We start from the raw sequence: 17,687 nt of genomic DNA on the forward strand, positions 1-17,687 counted from the left end.
ATGCACTTGTATGCTTTGTTCACTATATAATAGGGAGGCTGTAATTTACTGTATCAATAGCGTTGTCATGGTTGTAATACATTTTTTTCCCTTTTTTCCATTTTCTTTCTTCATTTTTAGAGTCATCATGATGACGCACAAAGCAGCACCGACTCCAAGGAGTGAAGGCACAGCACAGTCAACAAGAGAGACAGAGAGAGGGAGCGAGAAGGATCCTCCACAATTAAAATAGACAAAAAGATATAATTAGCTAAATTATATAAAAAACCTCTACAATGTTATAAGCGTTCTGCTAGTGCTTGTAGCACGTTATCTTTTGTGAGATCATCAATAAATGTCTTCTTGCATAATGTCGGTGCAATGCCATTAATTAATTAGGCCTATAGGCTACTTTGTTGATATGGTGCTGAAATGTTGAAACATGCTGAAAGTGAGTAGTGTGTCATAAAAAGCCCTTGTAAAATCGTACCACTGTACTATTGGCAAACTGTAAATAAAGTACTCAATGAAAAAAAGAGAGACTTTTTTTCCGGTCGCGACGGCGGGGGGGGGGGCGGGGGGGCGGGGCTGGTCTAGGTCAAGTTCAGCCCCCATGGTCGCGCACAAAAGTCAGCGCCCCTGAGACCACTGGATCAGTGGTCTGATTACTTACAGAGACGTGCACAGATAGACACTAGATGGTGCTAGAGCACCTGCCGTTTGCCCTCTGGACCAGTCAAGTGCAAACTTTTAAAGTTGACGTGAACGCGCAGTGCGCAAAGCGGACCCAATTCCAATCCGCTCCCTTACAGACTCAGTTATAACATAGTTATAACATATAAGTAGATAAGTTGTTTTTTTAAAGTGTCCTGACTGCTTGGAGAGAGAGAGAGAGAGAGAGAGAGAGAGAGAGAGAGAGAGAGAGAGAGAGAGAGAGAGAGAGAGAGAGAGAGAGAGAGAGAGAGTCAGGACACTTTCAAAAATAAGTTATCTACAAGCACAATAGGCACGCGACGCGTTCACGTGAAGTCTGTCAGTCAGGGCAGTCCTGTCCCATTTGAAATGAGTAAGTCAATGAGGGCTCAGGCAGAGCCTCCAAACGTCAATCATTTAAGTATGCAAATTAGCCATGCATCGTGGTTAGAATGTCAACAAACAAACAGTAGGCAAATAGCGCTTTCTCACCGTTCTCAAAGGGAGGGAGACGGAATAGAAAATATATATTTAGTAAAAAAAAATACAAGACACAAGATAAGAAATGAGAAAAGTAAATACAGAAAATGGAATTACAATTTAAAATGAATAATATATTTAGATATTTAATCTAAATTAAAACGAACACAAATATAATAATCAACAATCACAGCCTTTAAACCAATGACAGTAAATAAGGACAGTAAGAGTTTCAAAAGTGATAAGTGTCATGAATGAAGGACTCATCTAAAGTGCTGTCCCATTCCATTTGGAGCCCTTGCAGTCTCTCACCCTCAAGTGTCAGTGTGTATAGCTGCCATCATGAGTAAAAGTTCATTTTATTGATCTTTAAGTCGTGGGTGATGTTTAATTTAAGTTTAAGATCTAAAGAAGAAGAGTTCAAGTCTTCAAGATTGTTTCCGCCATATTTTGATGTGGCCAATAATTATTACAGTTATTATGACAAGGAAAGTTGCAAGGCAAAACTTACAGCATGTGGCCAGGGTGAAATGACCGAGGGGGGGGGGGGCAGTTGAAAATGTCGAGGGGCGCATCATTTTTATATAAAACATGTTATCAGTTTGTTATTCTATTCATTGATTTAACAACACAATAGCCCCTGAAAAGCTAATATACAACACAAGAAAGACAACTATTTATTACTGATTTATTTACTGAAAACATGACTGTCATATCAGACGAGCGTCATGTGAAGCATGGCTAGGCAAAGTTCATTCCTATACAGAACCATACAGGACACCACATTCTAATTTCTAACCAAGGTGACTGCTAAAAATGCAATGCAATTAGACAAAAAGATGATGAGATCGTTAAAGTCTGTCATGCCAAATAAAACCAGCAGAATAAACAAGCTTTCGACAAAATTTCGGCATTTCATTCACTTCAAATGCATTTTTACATTTGATATCATAGCCTGTCGTTACTTATTCAGATTAACATTTTTAGAAGACTTACATTTTTAGACGCTCCCCAGTCCCCGGAGTCTGGCTCTTTCCCAAAAAGCACGTCTAGCTTTCTCTCTGGTTTGACTCGCACTGCGCTCTCTCAACGTTGTTGACTCCAAAGCCCACACATCAACTTGAACCTGAAGTCCTGAACACACCCATACCTGCCCAGTGCACTGCCCAGTGCCCCCCTCTCCGCCCCCTCTTCTGTCTCTCTCTGTGTCTCTCTCTCTCTCTCTCTCTCTCTCTCTCTCTCTCTCTCTCTCTCTCTCTCTCTCTCTCTCTCTCACACACACACACACACACACACACACACACACACACACACACACACACACACACACACACACACACACACACACACACACACACACACACACACACACACACTCTCTCTCTCTCACTCTCTCTCTGTGTGTGTGTGTGTGTGTGTGTGTGTGTGTGTGTGTGTGTGTGTGTGTGTGTGTGTGTGTGTGTGTGTGTGTGTGTGTGTGTGTGTGTGAAGTCTGTGAACCACCGGTCATACTGGCTGCTAGTTACGCCGCAATTGGTGACCTACCGAAGTCTGTGACTCCACTGGTCGCTCTGCGATTCCAACAAGGACAGACAGGGGCTCCATGAAATTCCAGTAGTGATATCTCTCGTTATCTCTCGTCTCAGGTCTTTGTACAAAACTGATGCAAACAAATGGGTTTGTCTGTTGGAAAATATAGGCCTACAAAGATAGGGATAAGGTATCAAATGCATGTAGGCCTACATTCATTCTCTCTGAGATGCAGCTCAGTGCATACATAATTTCTTTACAATGTGTGTGTGCGTGTGTGCGTGTGCGCGCGCGCGTGCGTGTGTGTGTGTGTGTGTGTGTGTGTGTGTGTGTGTGCCAGAGAGAGAGAGAGAGAGAGAGAGAGAGAGAGAGAGAGAGAGAGAGAGAGAGAGAGAGAGAGAGAGAGAGAGAGAGAGAGAGACCACTCACACCTTCCAACAAAATAAACAATCAAATACTGCCAGTGCCAGCCATGGTCCTTGCGGTCTTGTTTCCAATGAGAACCTGTGAGCAATTGGGGTTAAGAGTCTTGCTCAGGGACAAATTTCATATCATCGGCACATATGCTGGGATAGCCTGGAATCGAACCTGGGGCAACCAGGGCCTCTGGTTCCCTAGGCGGGCTCACTAACCACTCAGCTATGGCCGCCCCCTAAACATATATATATCTTTTAAATCACGTCTGAAAACCTACTTTTATTAAGGCCTTTTCTTAGTGGTTTTGCCTTTTATCAATTTCTGTTATTATAATGTTTTAAATATGTTTTCTTCTCTGTTACTTTCGTTTTAATTATGTTAACCATTGATTTTATGTGCCGTTTTAATTTGCATGATTTTATGCTGCTCTTAAAGGACTTTGTAACCTTGTTTGGAAAAGTGCTATACAAAAAGATTAATTATCATTTTATATATATATATATATATATATATATATATATATATATATATATATATATATATATATATATATATATATATATATATATATATATATATATATATATTTACCTCATTTTTAATCTGGGGACCCCCTGGAACCCCGTCAATGACTCCCAGGGGGTCCCCGGACCACAGGTTTGAGAACCACTGAACTAACCGGAACTAATGCATGTTGTTCTTCTTCGTTGGTGTTTTATTTTGACTCGCTGGTGGAGGACTGTACACTCTCTCTCTCTCCGTCTCACAGAGCAGCAGATATCTGACATACACTATATTATATTACAACATGAGTTCTATTGGGACAGGGGTGAGTGGATGAAACTGCATGTTTGTTGCACTGCGGACACACACGTGTGTGTGTGTGTGTGTGTGTGTGGTTTTGCTATAAATAGACCCCTTGATTATATTATATACACTGTTATACATCTTAGCTAGCCAGTGGGTTAGCCTGGTAGCTAGCTGCTGAGTCACATTGAAGTGGGGCTAGCCTTACTAGCTTGTTTAGACAAAGCTAGGCTAGGCTAGGTTTAGCTAAGCTTCACGTCAGATGGCAAAACGAAATAATTGCCCTGGACCAAGACTGACAAGATATTTTTTTTTATCGATTAGACATGTGAGAATTGATTTTAAAATAAAAATCAAGCAAGTCCTGGTCCGAGGCAAACTTTTTATACTATAAAGTTTGTCCAGGCTAGGCTAGGCTAGGCTAGGCTAGGTCAGGTTGGTGGTCCAGACGAAAGAGAAAGCAATCAGACTTCATGCAAGTGACAAGTGTCTGGCGTGAATATTTAGAAGAAAATACAAACCTGTTTATAGTGTGTATGTATGTGTGTGTGAGATATGTGTGTGTGTGTATGTGATGTGTGTGTATATATATGTGTGTGTGTGTGTGTCACACACACACACACACACACACACACACACACACACACACACGCAGGTACACAGCGCCCCTGTGTACCTATGTAATCTTTTTCAGAAGCGTAGCGAAGCCCATTCCCACCTAACCAGAGCCAGCATAGCAGACCTGACCATGCCCACGTTCACCACTGAAATGGGAAAACGCTCATTTAGATTTGGAGGAGCAGTTAACTGGAACTCGCTACCCCTGACCATAAAGAGCACCAGCAGCCATCTCCTTTTTAAGACAAGGGTCAAAGCATGGCTATTAGAAAACGTTGCCGAATAGTAGGGTCACTTATGTTAGCAATGTGATTATATGTATTTATGCTGTAGGTAGTGTAGTAATTGATTGTTTTATTTATTATTGTACTGTTTACCTGTATGTATTTTGTTGCAGTGTTGTTTGTCTCAGACCAAGGACCACAATGAAAACAAGTCGCAAGACTTTTCTGTGTCTGTATCCTTGACGTTTCTATGATGAACGTGGTGTAACATGTGTTTTTCTCGTGTATAACGTCAAATAAAATCAAATCAAATCAAATCACACACACACACACACACACACACACACAGTATTACTAAAAGCAATCCAAATACGTCTTTAAACATGATGCACATAAAGTTATGTCTGTTAGACAACATCGTTGTCACTTGTTCATTTATTATTATTTATGAGCCATTTAAGTTCTGGGCTGCGTTCAAAACCACACGCTATACGTACTACATTACATAGACATACTAGTAATCACTATACATCCTACATAGACATACTAGTAATAATCACTATACATCCTACATAGACATACTAGTAATCACTATACATCCTACATAGACACACTAGTAATAATCACTATACATCCTACATAGACATACTAGTAATCACTATACATCCTACATAGACATACTAGTAATCACTATACATCCTACATAGACATACTAGTAATCACTATACATCCTACATAGACATACTAGTAATCACTATACGTCCTACATAGACATACTAGTAATCACTATACATCCTACATAGACATACTAGTAATCACTATACATCCTACATAGACATACTAGTAATCACTATACGTCCTACATAGACATACTAGTAATCACTATGCTATTTTTCAACCATATGCCTTTGCATTGTGGGGCATTCACACAAGAGTAGTGTCCACTGTTGCATACTGTAATATTTCCAGAATTTAGTTCCTTACAACTGAAGGAGGACCCCTGCCTTGAGAGTCCCCGGACCCCACTTTTTTGAGAACCAGTTCTCCATTCAGAATATGACCTGTCTGTTTTTCTGTCTACAGTATGACCTGTCGGCTTCCACGTTCTCTCCAGATGGAAGGGTGTTTCAGGTGGAATATGCCATGAAGGCTGTGGAAAACAGCAGGTCAGAATCATTTCTTTATATAGCACATTTACAACAACCCAAGCTGACCAAAGTGCTGTACATGGTTAAAACAAAACTAATTAAAGCATCAAAACAAATAAGACATCAAGTAACAAATAATATGCATTAGCACAGAACACAATATGCAGAATTAAAACAGAGTAGGTAATCTTGAGTGCAATTCAAAGCCAGGGAAAACAGATGGGTTCTTCTAAGTAGCTACACTGGGTTCTACACTTATTTTAGGGAGGCTAAAACCGAAACCCACATGGGATGTGATGCAGTCAAGTTAGGTGGAGACTACCAATCTGAAACACAAGCCAAAGGGAGACCCATTAATGGAATTGTATTAACCAACTATAAGCACTAAGTAGCTCTGGATAAAGACCAGATTGTAAATGTTTAAGTTTAAAGTAAGTTTAAGTTTTAGGGAAATTCAAGCTTAGCCTACTGAACTCTATAGTGAAAGTTATAAGAACTACATGAAACATTGCATTTCAATAAACATCATTTAGTAATAAGGAAGTCAGAATAAATAGTGAACATTTTAGATTAGATATTATAAACATAGAGCTCTTCACGGGTTCAAAATGACAGATCCAAACCCTAATGGACCCCTGAAATTGGATCCGAGTAGCCGAAAAGAAAGACCCGAACAAACCTAAAATGCTGTTCTAACACAGTAGGCGAGATGTTGTTTTTGCAGAAAATACACTAAAGACTTCTGGTGATTAGTAGTTTTCGTTCCCTACCTATGTTGAATACACTTATTGTAAGTCGCTTTGGATAAAAGCGTCTGCTAAATGACTGTAATGTAATGTAATGTAGAAGAAAGCACAGGTAGAATGACAGGTTACAGGAACGGTCTGAGATCACAGTGTCTAATGTGCCGATCCAAAATGCCTCTCGCCTGAGAAGCAGTGTTTTAATGTCACCTCCTTGGGGGTAATTTGACCTGTTCAATGCCATATACTTTAATGAAGAAATACAATGTTTGGCTTCTGCAAAATGAAGAGCCACTGGGTTCCTAAAATCTTTGGTTCTGATGTCACTCCTGTGATCTGAACTTCTTGTTTTTAATGCTCTCAAGGTTTTACCCACATGGGCCAACCCACACATACACTTGATTTGCATTTGTATGTGAAACTGCATTGGGCACATTTGCCACATTTATAGTTACCATCTGGGATTTTTGTCAAAACGTGTGAGGGGGTTGGCTGTTGCAGGTGTGATCTGACCAGTAGATTTAGGGGGTCTTCTGTGGTCAATACGTGGTGGGGCAACTGTAAAACAATTACCAAGAGAGGGATCAGAGCTTAAAATGTGACATGTTTCTTGATAACTTTTTCAAAATGGCATCCAAGGGGAGAATACTGGAACAAACAGTTAATGCGCTGTTCACCTACAGTGTTCTTCTGCCTAGGAGCCAGACAATCATTCTGAGAGCTATTGTGAAACCTATTGAAGGCTGGCTCTATCCACTTATCAGGATAGCCATGCTGACTGAGGCGGATCTTTTGAATGTACTTTGAAAGAGTCATCTGTACCACAGATTCTACATATACGTTTGAATTGACCAGTCTGTAAACCTTTCTGAAGTAGGATGATAGCGCTCAGCATGAATTAGAGAATTACGGTCTGTGGGTTTTCTATATAGCTCTTAATCCACTTTTTTTTTTACAAGATTACAATGTCAAGACAATTCATTTGGTGAGAGTCAGATGTCATAGTGAAATTCGAATGTTCGAAACAACTATTCAAGAGGGTGTGAAATGCACCTGTCCAGATAACAAACGCATCAAAAATACTATAGCCTCAAGGCCACCTTGATGTGGAATGTTTGTGTACAAACTCTCCACATGTGACTAAGATAGAGTCCCTGTCAACTGCTTCTAGAGCTTGTACAACTTACAACAACACTGACTAACTAACTAACTAACAAAAGAGGGGAGTGAAAATATATGTGTTCTCTCAATTTAAAAAAGGAATCCTGATATCTTTTCTGTGAGGCTGCCAATGCCTGAAATGATAAGTCTCCCCGCCCGGGGGGGGACAGTAGTATAGCCCTTGTTGTACGGTGCAAACCTACAGGTTTGAGTCATCACTGCAGTGTGTGTGTGTGGGAGTACATTTTGAGAAATTAATCGTGTGATCGTGGAGGGGGTGGGGTTGGTTCATATCAAGGCCATTATTTATTTGGCATTTGAGCCACGGAACCACCATTTGATGAGATTTAGACTCTCAGACCCAAAACTTCTAGAATATTTTGTTATAGTTGGATAACATAATATGTATGCTGTATTGATGTTGGTACCACAGGAGAGATTACAGGCCAACGTTGATCAAAAATAACACTTCTTCTACATTCTCTAATTGTGTAAGACTTCTTGTAAATTAAGTGATGCAGATGTTTAACAATATTTTTTCTCTTGAGTGTGGTTTCATTTAATTTACGCTCTCAAGAGTTAAAGATCTAATAAGGATCCATTTGGTTATAGAAATCTAAAATGACAGATGCGTTCCCAGATTTAATGGGTCAAGGAATACTTTACAGAAACTACGAATGCTTTTGAGATTTTCAAGTGGGCCCTGATCCAGAAAATGTTGAGATTGTCCTAAACCATCCTCACAAACCTAAACCAGCCTCACAAACCATCAGTTTCCAGTGCATTTTCTGTAAATTAATTACCAATTGAAATTATTTTATATAAGTGTCTTAATCTAATATACTGATCATACTGTTCAGGTAGACTAATGTATTGGTGTGTGTGTGTGTGTTTTGGTGTGTGTGACTGTGTGTATGTGTATATGTTTACAGCACAGCCATAGCGATTCGCTGTAAAGATGGGGTCGTGTTTGGAGTGGAGAAATTGGTTCTGTCTAAACTATACGAGGAAGGTTCCAACAAACGCATCTTCAACATCGACAGACACGTTGGCATGGTAAGACTTTTATCTTTAACATTTAAATTGAAGAAGAAGAAGAGTGATTTCCAATTCCACTTGTGATATTAGTGTTGTGACATTTGTTAATGGTACATCGTTTGTTTCAAATGCATCATGATTCATGACATAAATATGGCACTTCATTAGTTACAAATGCATCATCACATAAATCTGTGGTATTGTCGGCAACATTTGTTTCTCCTTCAAGGTTCTCAACTCTTGACATATCAGCTGACTCTGTAGTGCCTGTGACCTTAGTGGGTTCAATATAAAGCAAATTGTATCAGCTTTTGTACTTGAACTTATCTTTGCCGGTACACACTTTAGCTGTGTGTCTTTGTATTTCACAATTTGTCCTGTTTTCAGACTGACACCTGTTCTCTGCTCTGTACTACCATGTGTATCTGTATTGTCAGTTGTGTGTTCTGTTTCATGGTGGGACACTATAGTTAGTTTCCATCCATCCTATCTGCTACCAATGCTAATCTGAATGAGACAACTTAACACAAGTTCATTCCTGGCACTCTTTCGCATGTCAACAAAGCAGACATGACCTCAGAACAGCCCCTTCCGGTCCCCCCTTAAACAATAATAGTCTCTCCATTGCCTCACATTGCACCACATTTCACACTGGTCATAGTTAACAGGAAACGGTATTAATTTAACAGTCTGGGTACTAGTTAACCCACATGGATTAAAGTTCTCAGTTGCCACGACTGACTTCAGTCAGAGTCCATAGAAGCCAGCATGTCTTCTGTGGAAGCTTGTTGCACAGTGAAAATAGCCTGATCTACAAGCTCTCAATGTGTTGCAACGCTTGTAGATAGACTTGACCATACAACACTTTTTTTCAGTCCTGAGATTTTATTAGGCCTTAGGAATGGAGTTGAGATGGAAATGTCTGGAGATCTGTTGCCCCCATCAGGCCATTTTGATGTACTGTATAATTTAGGAACATTTGACATTAAACATTTTCTATCACAGTGGTTCTCAACGTGGGTTCTGGGGACTCTGAGTGTACAGATGGTTCCATTTGTACACTCTGAGTTAGGATTTTATAGTGTAGATTGAGATCCCACAGATGGTATCAAATGGGGGTTTGTGTCCTAATGTATGCCAAACTGGGGGTCCTTGAGATAAATAAAAATCTTGAACAAGCCTAATGGATGGATTAACTGATTAACTGTTTCTGTACAGGCTGTGGCTGGATTGCTGGCGGATGCACGCTCTCTCTCTGAGGTTGCCAGAGAAGAGGCCTCTAATTTCAGATCCAGCTATGGATACGACATCCCTCTGAAGGTGAATATTATCTATCGATCTGAGAACACAGAGGAATCACATGCTTGGCTGCGTAGTTCAGTGATTCTCCACCGATTTGATTTGCTTTAGGACTGATTCATTGATTGAGTCGTTTATATAAGCACAGGCAATGCAAGGAGTTAAAAACACACCAAATGGATGACACAAAAGGCCAGAGGCTTGTTTCTCCATTAAACACCGAACAAGAGAACCGTGTAACAAAAACAACTACACAACATTATGGAAAATCAAAATATACATGTAGGATCTTTGTTTTAAAAACAGATCCTACAACAACATTGTCCCCTTGGCAATTTGTGTGTTTAGGTTCTACACATAATCCCTTTTCTGTAAACCATTATTAACTTTAAATGATTGTATGTACACTAGGGGAATACACACTTTGACACACAACAACCCCATGCAAGAGCATTGTGTTGATTCTGATTGACTCCTTCTCACTATGTGAGCGGCCATAGCTGAGTGGTTAGTGAGCCCGCCTAGGGAGCCAGAGGCCCTGGTTGCCCCAGGTACGATTCCAGGCCAGGCCAGCATATGTGTCGATAAAATGAAATTTGTCCCTGAGCAAGACTCTTAACCCCTAATTGCTCACAGGCCCTCATTGGAAACAAGCCCGCAAGGACTTTCATGAACGTCCTGTTAAAAGGAATTATCCTTATCCTTATGTCCCACTCATGCTATGGCCATGTACAGAATACAAAATGGTCTGAATTTGCCTTATGACTGGTGACAGATTCTTTATTTTTTGTGCGCTTAAAGCCTTTGGTACAAATACTGTTATGATTAGCATTACAATACTGAGCACAGTGCAATGTGATTACATTGTTTCACTGACAATAATCATAGTTAAAATACTTGAGTGAAGTTTTGCTCAATTTGCCATTTCCAACTTAAACACAAAAGCTGATATTGTTGTCCTTGTTGTCTTTAAACTGACCTGTGTGTATGTTTGTGTGTGCCCGTTTCCAGCACCTTTCTGACAGAGTAGCCATGTACGTCCACGCCTACACGCTATACAGTGCTGTCCGACCCTTCGGCTGCAGGTGAGAACCACAGAATATGAATACACAATCACATGAACCACTTTAAACCTGGTGTCCCTGTTTTGTTTTCAAAAGTAGCAGATCTACAAGCTCACACTGGGTTGCGTCACATATTGCAAGCTTGTAGATCTGCTATTTTTGGTATTCGTTATACAACAAATATAGGGCTTAAAGCTTTGCTATGTAACTTTTTTTGTGTGTTTTGACCAATCTGTATAGTAGAGTATTTTAATGCAATGTAACTGACACTACTGCAGTGCTTGTATTTGGTCTCCCTGCTCTTCTACTGAGAACTTTGATCACAGATGACGACTACTTGCCCGCAGAAAGTCAAAAAGTCATATATCACCTAAGCAAGCAGACATGCTCTATTTGCACTGGTAAAAATTGCAGCAGTTGCCCAGGGGACCCGGGTTCGAATCTCAAGTAGGACATGAAAGTTAACAGGGTTAAGCTTTAAGTGACTAAAACACCATGATGTCAGAATAAATGTCTGCTGCTGATTTTCTCCGCTTTCTCACAGCTTCATCCTCGGCTCCTACGATAAAGACGAAGGTCCTCAACTCTACATGGTCGACCCCTCGGGAATCTCGCATGTAAAATCCTCCACACACCTTCACTTCTGTACACCTTTATGCTAATTCACAACAGAAAGTCAATGCAATCATCATACACATCACACACACAACACAACTAGGTATATTTGATAGTAATTCATTGAAACGGACAGATGTGGATTTAGTTGTACTTGCCTTATAAGAGATGCTGTTCACCTGACCAAGTGAGACCGTCAGACTCTGCCCCATATCAGAATGATTGATTTCCTGGTACAAACCAGACAAGATATGTCACAATCTAATAGGCAGATTCCAGAAATAATCCTCCTACTGATTTTGTTGACCCCATGGCTTCTACTCAAGCTTCACCCCAATTTCCAGTTGGGTTTAAAGGCTGCAGCAAAGGAAGTCAAACTTTTTTCAGCTTTGGCACGTCAATAAGAACCAAATGGTGTCATTGCGAAGCTAACAAACAAACCAGTGCCTTGCAAGTTCCTTTCAGCAGTTTTTGCACCTCCCAAGATTTTCACCATTGCAGAGACATCAATGCGAATATCGTGTGATTGATCAGACACTCATTGAGCTTGTGATTTATATTGCTTTATTTTCCTAATTGTACATGTTTTCTTTAGGGCTACTGGGGCTGTGCCATTGGCAAAGCCAAGCAGGCGGCTAAGACCGAGATAGAAAAACTGCAGGTAAGAGATTTGCTTTTATTCTATTAAAGTAACCATAGTCTGATGAGTGTGAATTACTAGATGATAATTTGTTCATCATAGTTTAATGCAGTGCTGACTTCAAAGGGTTTTCATGATATTTAATATTCAACATGACTGCCTTTGTCCTTCTCCTCTACCGTGTCCATTATTGTCCAATATTGGGACAACTGTCCCCACTGAAGCATGTCACGCTCCGTCAAAACATTCCTGAGATTCCTTAGATTTTTCATCATTAATATAACTTTTGTTATCAGTGTGTTATTATTTTGTTTGTTTGATGAAACGACAACGCTACTCTCCTACACAATGACAAAGTCAAATGCAGTCCAATAAAGTCCAATGCTGATAATGTGCAGCCTTGTATTTTATTGCTCTTTGGATAAAGATTTTGAATGGGAAAGAAAATCTTCATGACCCTGGGGGTCGTACACCTTAAAATGTTAATGACAGGTGCATATAAAACAAAAGGAAGATCAAGGTATAAAAGAATGAAGTGTTATAGTTCTGCATAGTGTCATAAATGTGTAAATAAACAGTCTTTCAACGACCGAAGCGTCGCCTTTGAAATAAAGACGAGGCAAGTTTCAGACGATGTGCGGTGTATTTTCCTTTTTCGAACCCGTTATTGCTCGAAAGCAGATCACTATTCCCAATATTTATTTTCTAATATCGGGGTTCTAATATCGGGGGTCGCAACATGTACATATTGTAACAGTTGAACAGTCACCGCCACATATCGTTACTGAACGTTACTCTAACATATTGTGTGCCCTACAAAATATATTTGCCACATTCATAACAATATTTGATACCACAGTTGGTACTGACCTCACATTTTGATTCTCTGATATGTATTCAATTAGTATCTCCTCATAACAGCACTCAGACCACATGTCTCTTGTGTATTATTGTTTAATTGTTCAATGTGTCTGTTTCTAATGTTTCAAATGAACCAGATGAAAGACCTGACCTGTAGAGAGCTGGTGAAAGAGGTCGCTAAGATGTAAGAACACACACACTTAACATTACATAGTCTCAACAGATATTAATGTATTTCTTTTTGAATGAATTCTGATATTTGTATTCTTTTTTAATGAATTCTGATATTTGTACTGTCAATCTTAGTTAGATGGTGGTGCAGCTTTTTACCCCTTTTTCTCCTCAATTTATTTGCCAATTGATTCTTCCACACACACATTTCTGTGTGTGGAGGAGTGCATGCAGTGACAAATATCACCCTCATTATTCCCAGTGTGTTTAGCCCCAGCATGAGTGAGACTTGATATCAGAATCCATAAAAAAACTATCTCTCTCCACATCGGAACTGAACATCACTGATAATAGCAAGGTTAACCTCTCACTGACTATTTTGGTCATATTGGTATGTTTGATAGCGTTCCTCACAGAGTTGTCCCCCAAACCGCTTAAACCCTGTACTTCATTGAACTTTCCGTCAAATGGTGAAAATGGTCGATCGACAAGATCACAAGATTGCGGAGCTTGTAGGTCGGCTATTTTTGCCAGATGTTAATGAACATGAACACTAGGGTGACTCAAGTGGTCAAACCCAGTTGCACCCCTACAGAGCACAGTCACTAGCAACAAGCATGCTCATTCACTGGCTGCTAAGTGCTCCAGTGCAGTTGTCTTGATCTGAGTTTCAGCACCTTCTTGTCAAATGATGTCATCTACTGTTATCTATAGATTTTACCGCTATAACAATTTACCAATACATTCTAATAAGCTGTAGAGTATATTTCAGAATCATTTTTATTGTCAAGTCACAGGTTTACGTGTGTGTGCGTGTGTGTAGTACACTCCATTTATAGCTGTTGTGAGAATAGAGGATACAGTAGACCTAGGGTAGAGCAGGAAAAAACGGATCAAAGATCTATACATGGATCGAGATGGCGTGTGGAGTAGAAGGTATAACATATGCATCGTAAGCAGGTGTGTGCATGTCCTTTTAGGAACATAAGCATCATATACAGGTGTATACATAACATGCCGCCTAGTTTGTTCAAAGTCTTCTATATGTTCAATGCTTTGCAGACCACACATTTACATATTCAATTAATATTCATTATTGTTTTTCAGTATCTACATTGTCCATGATGAGGTCAAAGACAAGGCTTTTGAACTGGAACTCAGCTGGGTGGGAGCAGGTAAGATTATTAGTATTCCAACTATACATCTTGTGCTGCTGGTTTTCTATCCTACCAGGACCTCTAGTACTGCTGGTTTTCTATCCTACCAGGGCCTCTAGTACTGCTGGTTTTCTGTCCTACCAGGACCTCCAGTACTGCTGGTTTTCTATCCTACCAGGACCTCTAGTACTGCTGGTTTTCTATCCTACCAGGACCTCTAGTACTGCTGGTTTTCTGTCCTACCAGGACCTCCAGTACTGCTGGTTTTCTATCCTACCAGGACCTCTAGTACTGCTGGTTTTCTATCCTACCAGGGCCTCTAGTACTGCTGGTTTTCTGTCCTACCAGGACCTCCAGTACTGCTGGTTTTCTATCCTACCAGGACCTCTAGTACTGCTGGTTTTCTATCCTACCAGGACCTCTAGTACTGCTGGTTTTCTGTCCTACCAGGACCTCCAGTACTGCTGGTTTTCTATCCTACCAGGGCCTCTAGTACTGCTGGTTTTCTATCCTACCAGGACCTCTAGTACTGCTGGTTTTCTATCCTACCAGGACCTCTAGTACTGCTGGTTTTCTGTCCTACCAGGACCTCCAGTACTGCTGGTTTTCTATCCTACCAGGACCTCTAGTACTGCTGGTTTTCTATCCTACCAGGACCTCTAGTACTGCTGGTTTTCTGTCCTACCAGGACCTCCAGTACTGCTGGTTTTCTATCCTACCAGGGCCTCTAGTACTGCTGGTTTTCTATCCTACCAGGACCTCTAGTACTGCTGGTTTTCTATCCTACCAGGACCTCTAGTACTTCGGGTTTTCCTTCCTACCAGGGCCTCTAGCACTGCTGGGTTTCTGTTGTACCAGGCTTGCATTCTGTTCTGAATGTATATGATGTCAGGATTCTCTTGGCTATCTGATCAACCTCTGATTGTTAAATGACTTAAAATGTATGAAATGATAATATTATGACTCCCTGGTTGTGTGTCTGTTACCTCAGTCACAGATGGACGACACCAGCTGGTTCCTAAAGACGTCAGAGAAGAAGCAGAGAAATACGCCAAGGTCAGTTAAAATATTAACAATCATAATAACTTGGCCCGATGCCCGCTGGAAACGCATGTCCCTCAGCTATGTAATACCCGTTGCACCCGTAGTCAGAGTACTTAGTGCAGTACCCATCATCATAGTACTAGGAGGCCAGTCTTGACGTCAGTACTATGACATCATATCGATGTCATCAGGGATCTCCATATATGAGCATAATAGAGACACAGACAGGTAGATAGTGCCAGATACAGAGATACTTGGGTCTTCGTTTCTGGACTTCTGCCGATGCGACCGACTTCCCAATCAGCTCAACACACTCTTCTGTGATACACATGCAAAGTTTAAAGTCTTATCGGTCAGAGGGTCCTAACCCATTTTTAGATAGATTAAACACACTTTGAGTGCATGTTCACACAGTTTCCTACCTTATGATACTCTGACGGTGAAGCGCTTAGAAAACAGAGGACTTTTAGAAAGCACTCGGCTGCTTTTTACCACTTTTAAAATCTACAACCTTACCTCACGTCTATGCAATGCGCTGTGAGCTTGTAGATTATAGACTAGTTTTGGTATTTTTTAAGTGGTTAATCAGACTAATGATTTTAACCCATTTAGACCTGGAACCCCTATACGTAACTATACCTTTCAATCTGGGAACCCCTTTTGGGGTAGTTGTTGCTATGTACAGTATATAGCAACATTTTTTTTTTTTTTTTTTTTAATAAGTATTTGAAGTTTTTCAGAACTTAGGTCAGGATTTAGAAGGCTTTTTTTTTTCTGGCCTCAGGTCTAAATGGGATAAATCAATTAGAATTTCTTAGCGTCGATTAGTTGGTATATATTTAATTCACGCATAATATATGCACTTATCCATTTATTCGAATTACTGAAAAAGCAGTGAATAGAATGGTCGTTAAGAAAATAGTAGCAGCCTGTGCATCCAAAGCAGTGTTCATTTATATTTCATAATGTACATTTATGAACCCTACAGCCGTATTTTTCGTCTGAAAGTGCCAGCATTTTTTACATCTCATGAAAGAAAATATTTTTCTTTGTTGAAGTTAAATAAAAATGTTACATTTAGAAAACATCTAGGCTTTGACAAAACATGTTTTGTTCAAAAAGAGTTGATTGTCTCACTTGTCTCGTCCCAAACACAGGACTCGTTGGAGGAAGAGGATGACTCTGATGAAGACAACATGTGAACACAGCACTGAACCCACACACAGGCACATGTATGTCCTCTTCCTGAGAGCTCTTGTGTGAATTCTTTTTTTTTTTGTATTCTGTTTTGTAGTTCATGGACCATACAATCTTCAAACTTGACAATAAAAGATGTAAAAAAAGTTAAAAACTACAGTTTCTAGTTTCTGTTGAACTAACCTAACGGTACATACTCACACACATGGTACAGAGACATCACACTTCATGTACAAAGTATGTTTTGAGTGTTTTATGTGTTAGTAGTGTGACAGTGCTGGATTGTATGCCTTTATGGTCTTATTCACACCTTGTTCTGATGTGATCTTTAAACTGAAAAGGGGAGAATTTGTTAATTTAAGGAATGAATGCTATGTGAACCTCCCTCCCTATCTACATGCCTGTATTGCAGTGTGCACTGGAAATAAGATCTGATCACAATGCAGAGGATGAGAAGGCTTTATACATTTCTAGGTAAATATTCAGGTCTTTCAGTTTGGAGGGAATAGAAAATGGAAGCAAAACGCTTCGCTTTTGCGATACCACTAGCACCTGATCTCCCAGTTTAAACTGGTACCACGCTGGATCTGGTACCAGTAGCATACATTCTGGGATCATGCCAGCCTCTGGAGAGGGAGATCCAAGTTGATTTCCAGAACCAACATTTAAGAGAGAACAGAAACACATCAACTATGGTTACACAAAATGTTAAATAAACTGAAAACACCACTATTTGATAGTTAACACACATTATGTCCATTCCGACTTGAGCCTTATTTATGCTCTGTAGCACGACAATGT

The 17,687-nt window shown here is 40.0% G+C and overlaps 1 protein-coding gene across 1 annotated transcript; it reads left to right on the top strand.

The window, feature by feature from the left end:
* Window positions 1-3,811: 3,811 nt before the first annotated feature.
* Window positions 3,812-17,040, top strand: psma3 (proteasome 20S subunit alpha 3). Its single transcript, XM_080415144.1, has 11 exons — window positions 3,812-3,928; window positions 5,832-5,914; window positions 8,733-8,856; window positions 10,057-10,158; window positions 11,149-11,222; window positions 11,746-11,818; window positions 12,412-12,477; window positions 13,455-13,501; window positions 14,596-14,663; window positions 15,637-15,701; window positions 16,847-17,040. Exons 1-11 carry the CDS (start codon window positions 3,908-3,910, stop codon window positions 16,889-16,891), a joined length of 768 nt encoding a protein of 255 aa, XP_080271270.1. The 5' UTR covers window positions 3,812-3,907; the 3' UTR covers window positions 16,892-17,040.
* Window positions 17,041-17,687: the final 647 nt, after the last annotated feature.

The sequence above is a fragment of the Gymnoscopelus braueri genome (assembly GCF_963280865.1).
Source record: "Gymnoscopelus braueri genome assembly, chromosome: 19".
Lineage (NCBI taxonomy): Eukaryota > Metazoa > Chordata > Actinopteri > Myctophiformes > Myctophidae > Gymnoscopelus > Gymnoscopelus braueri.

Bases quoted from the DNA above. Each gene is read 5' to 3' on its own strand.
- psma3 (XM_080415144.1), top strand. From the start codon at position 3,908: ATGAGTTCTATTGGGACAGGG. The intron at 3,929-5,831 runs GTGAGTGGATGA...TTCTGTCTACAG, and splicing joins TGAGTTCTATTGGGACAGGG to TATGACCTGTCGGCTTCCAC. The intron at 8,857-10,056 runs GTAAGACTTTTA...GTTTCTGTACAG, and splicing joins TCGACAGACACGTTGGCATG to GCTGTGGCTGGATTGCTGGC.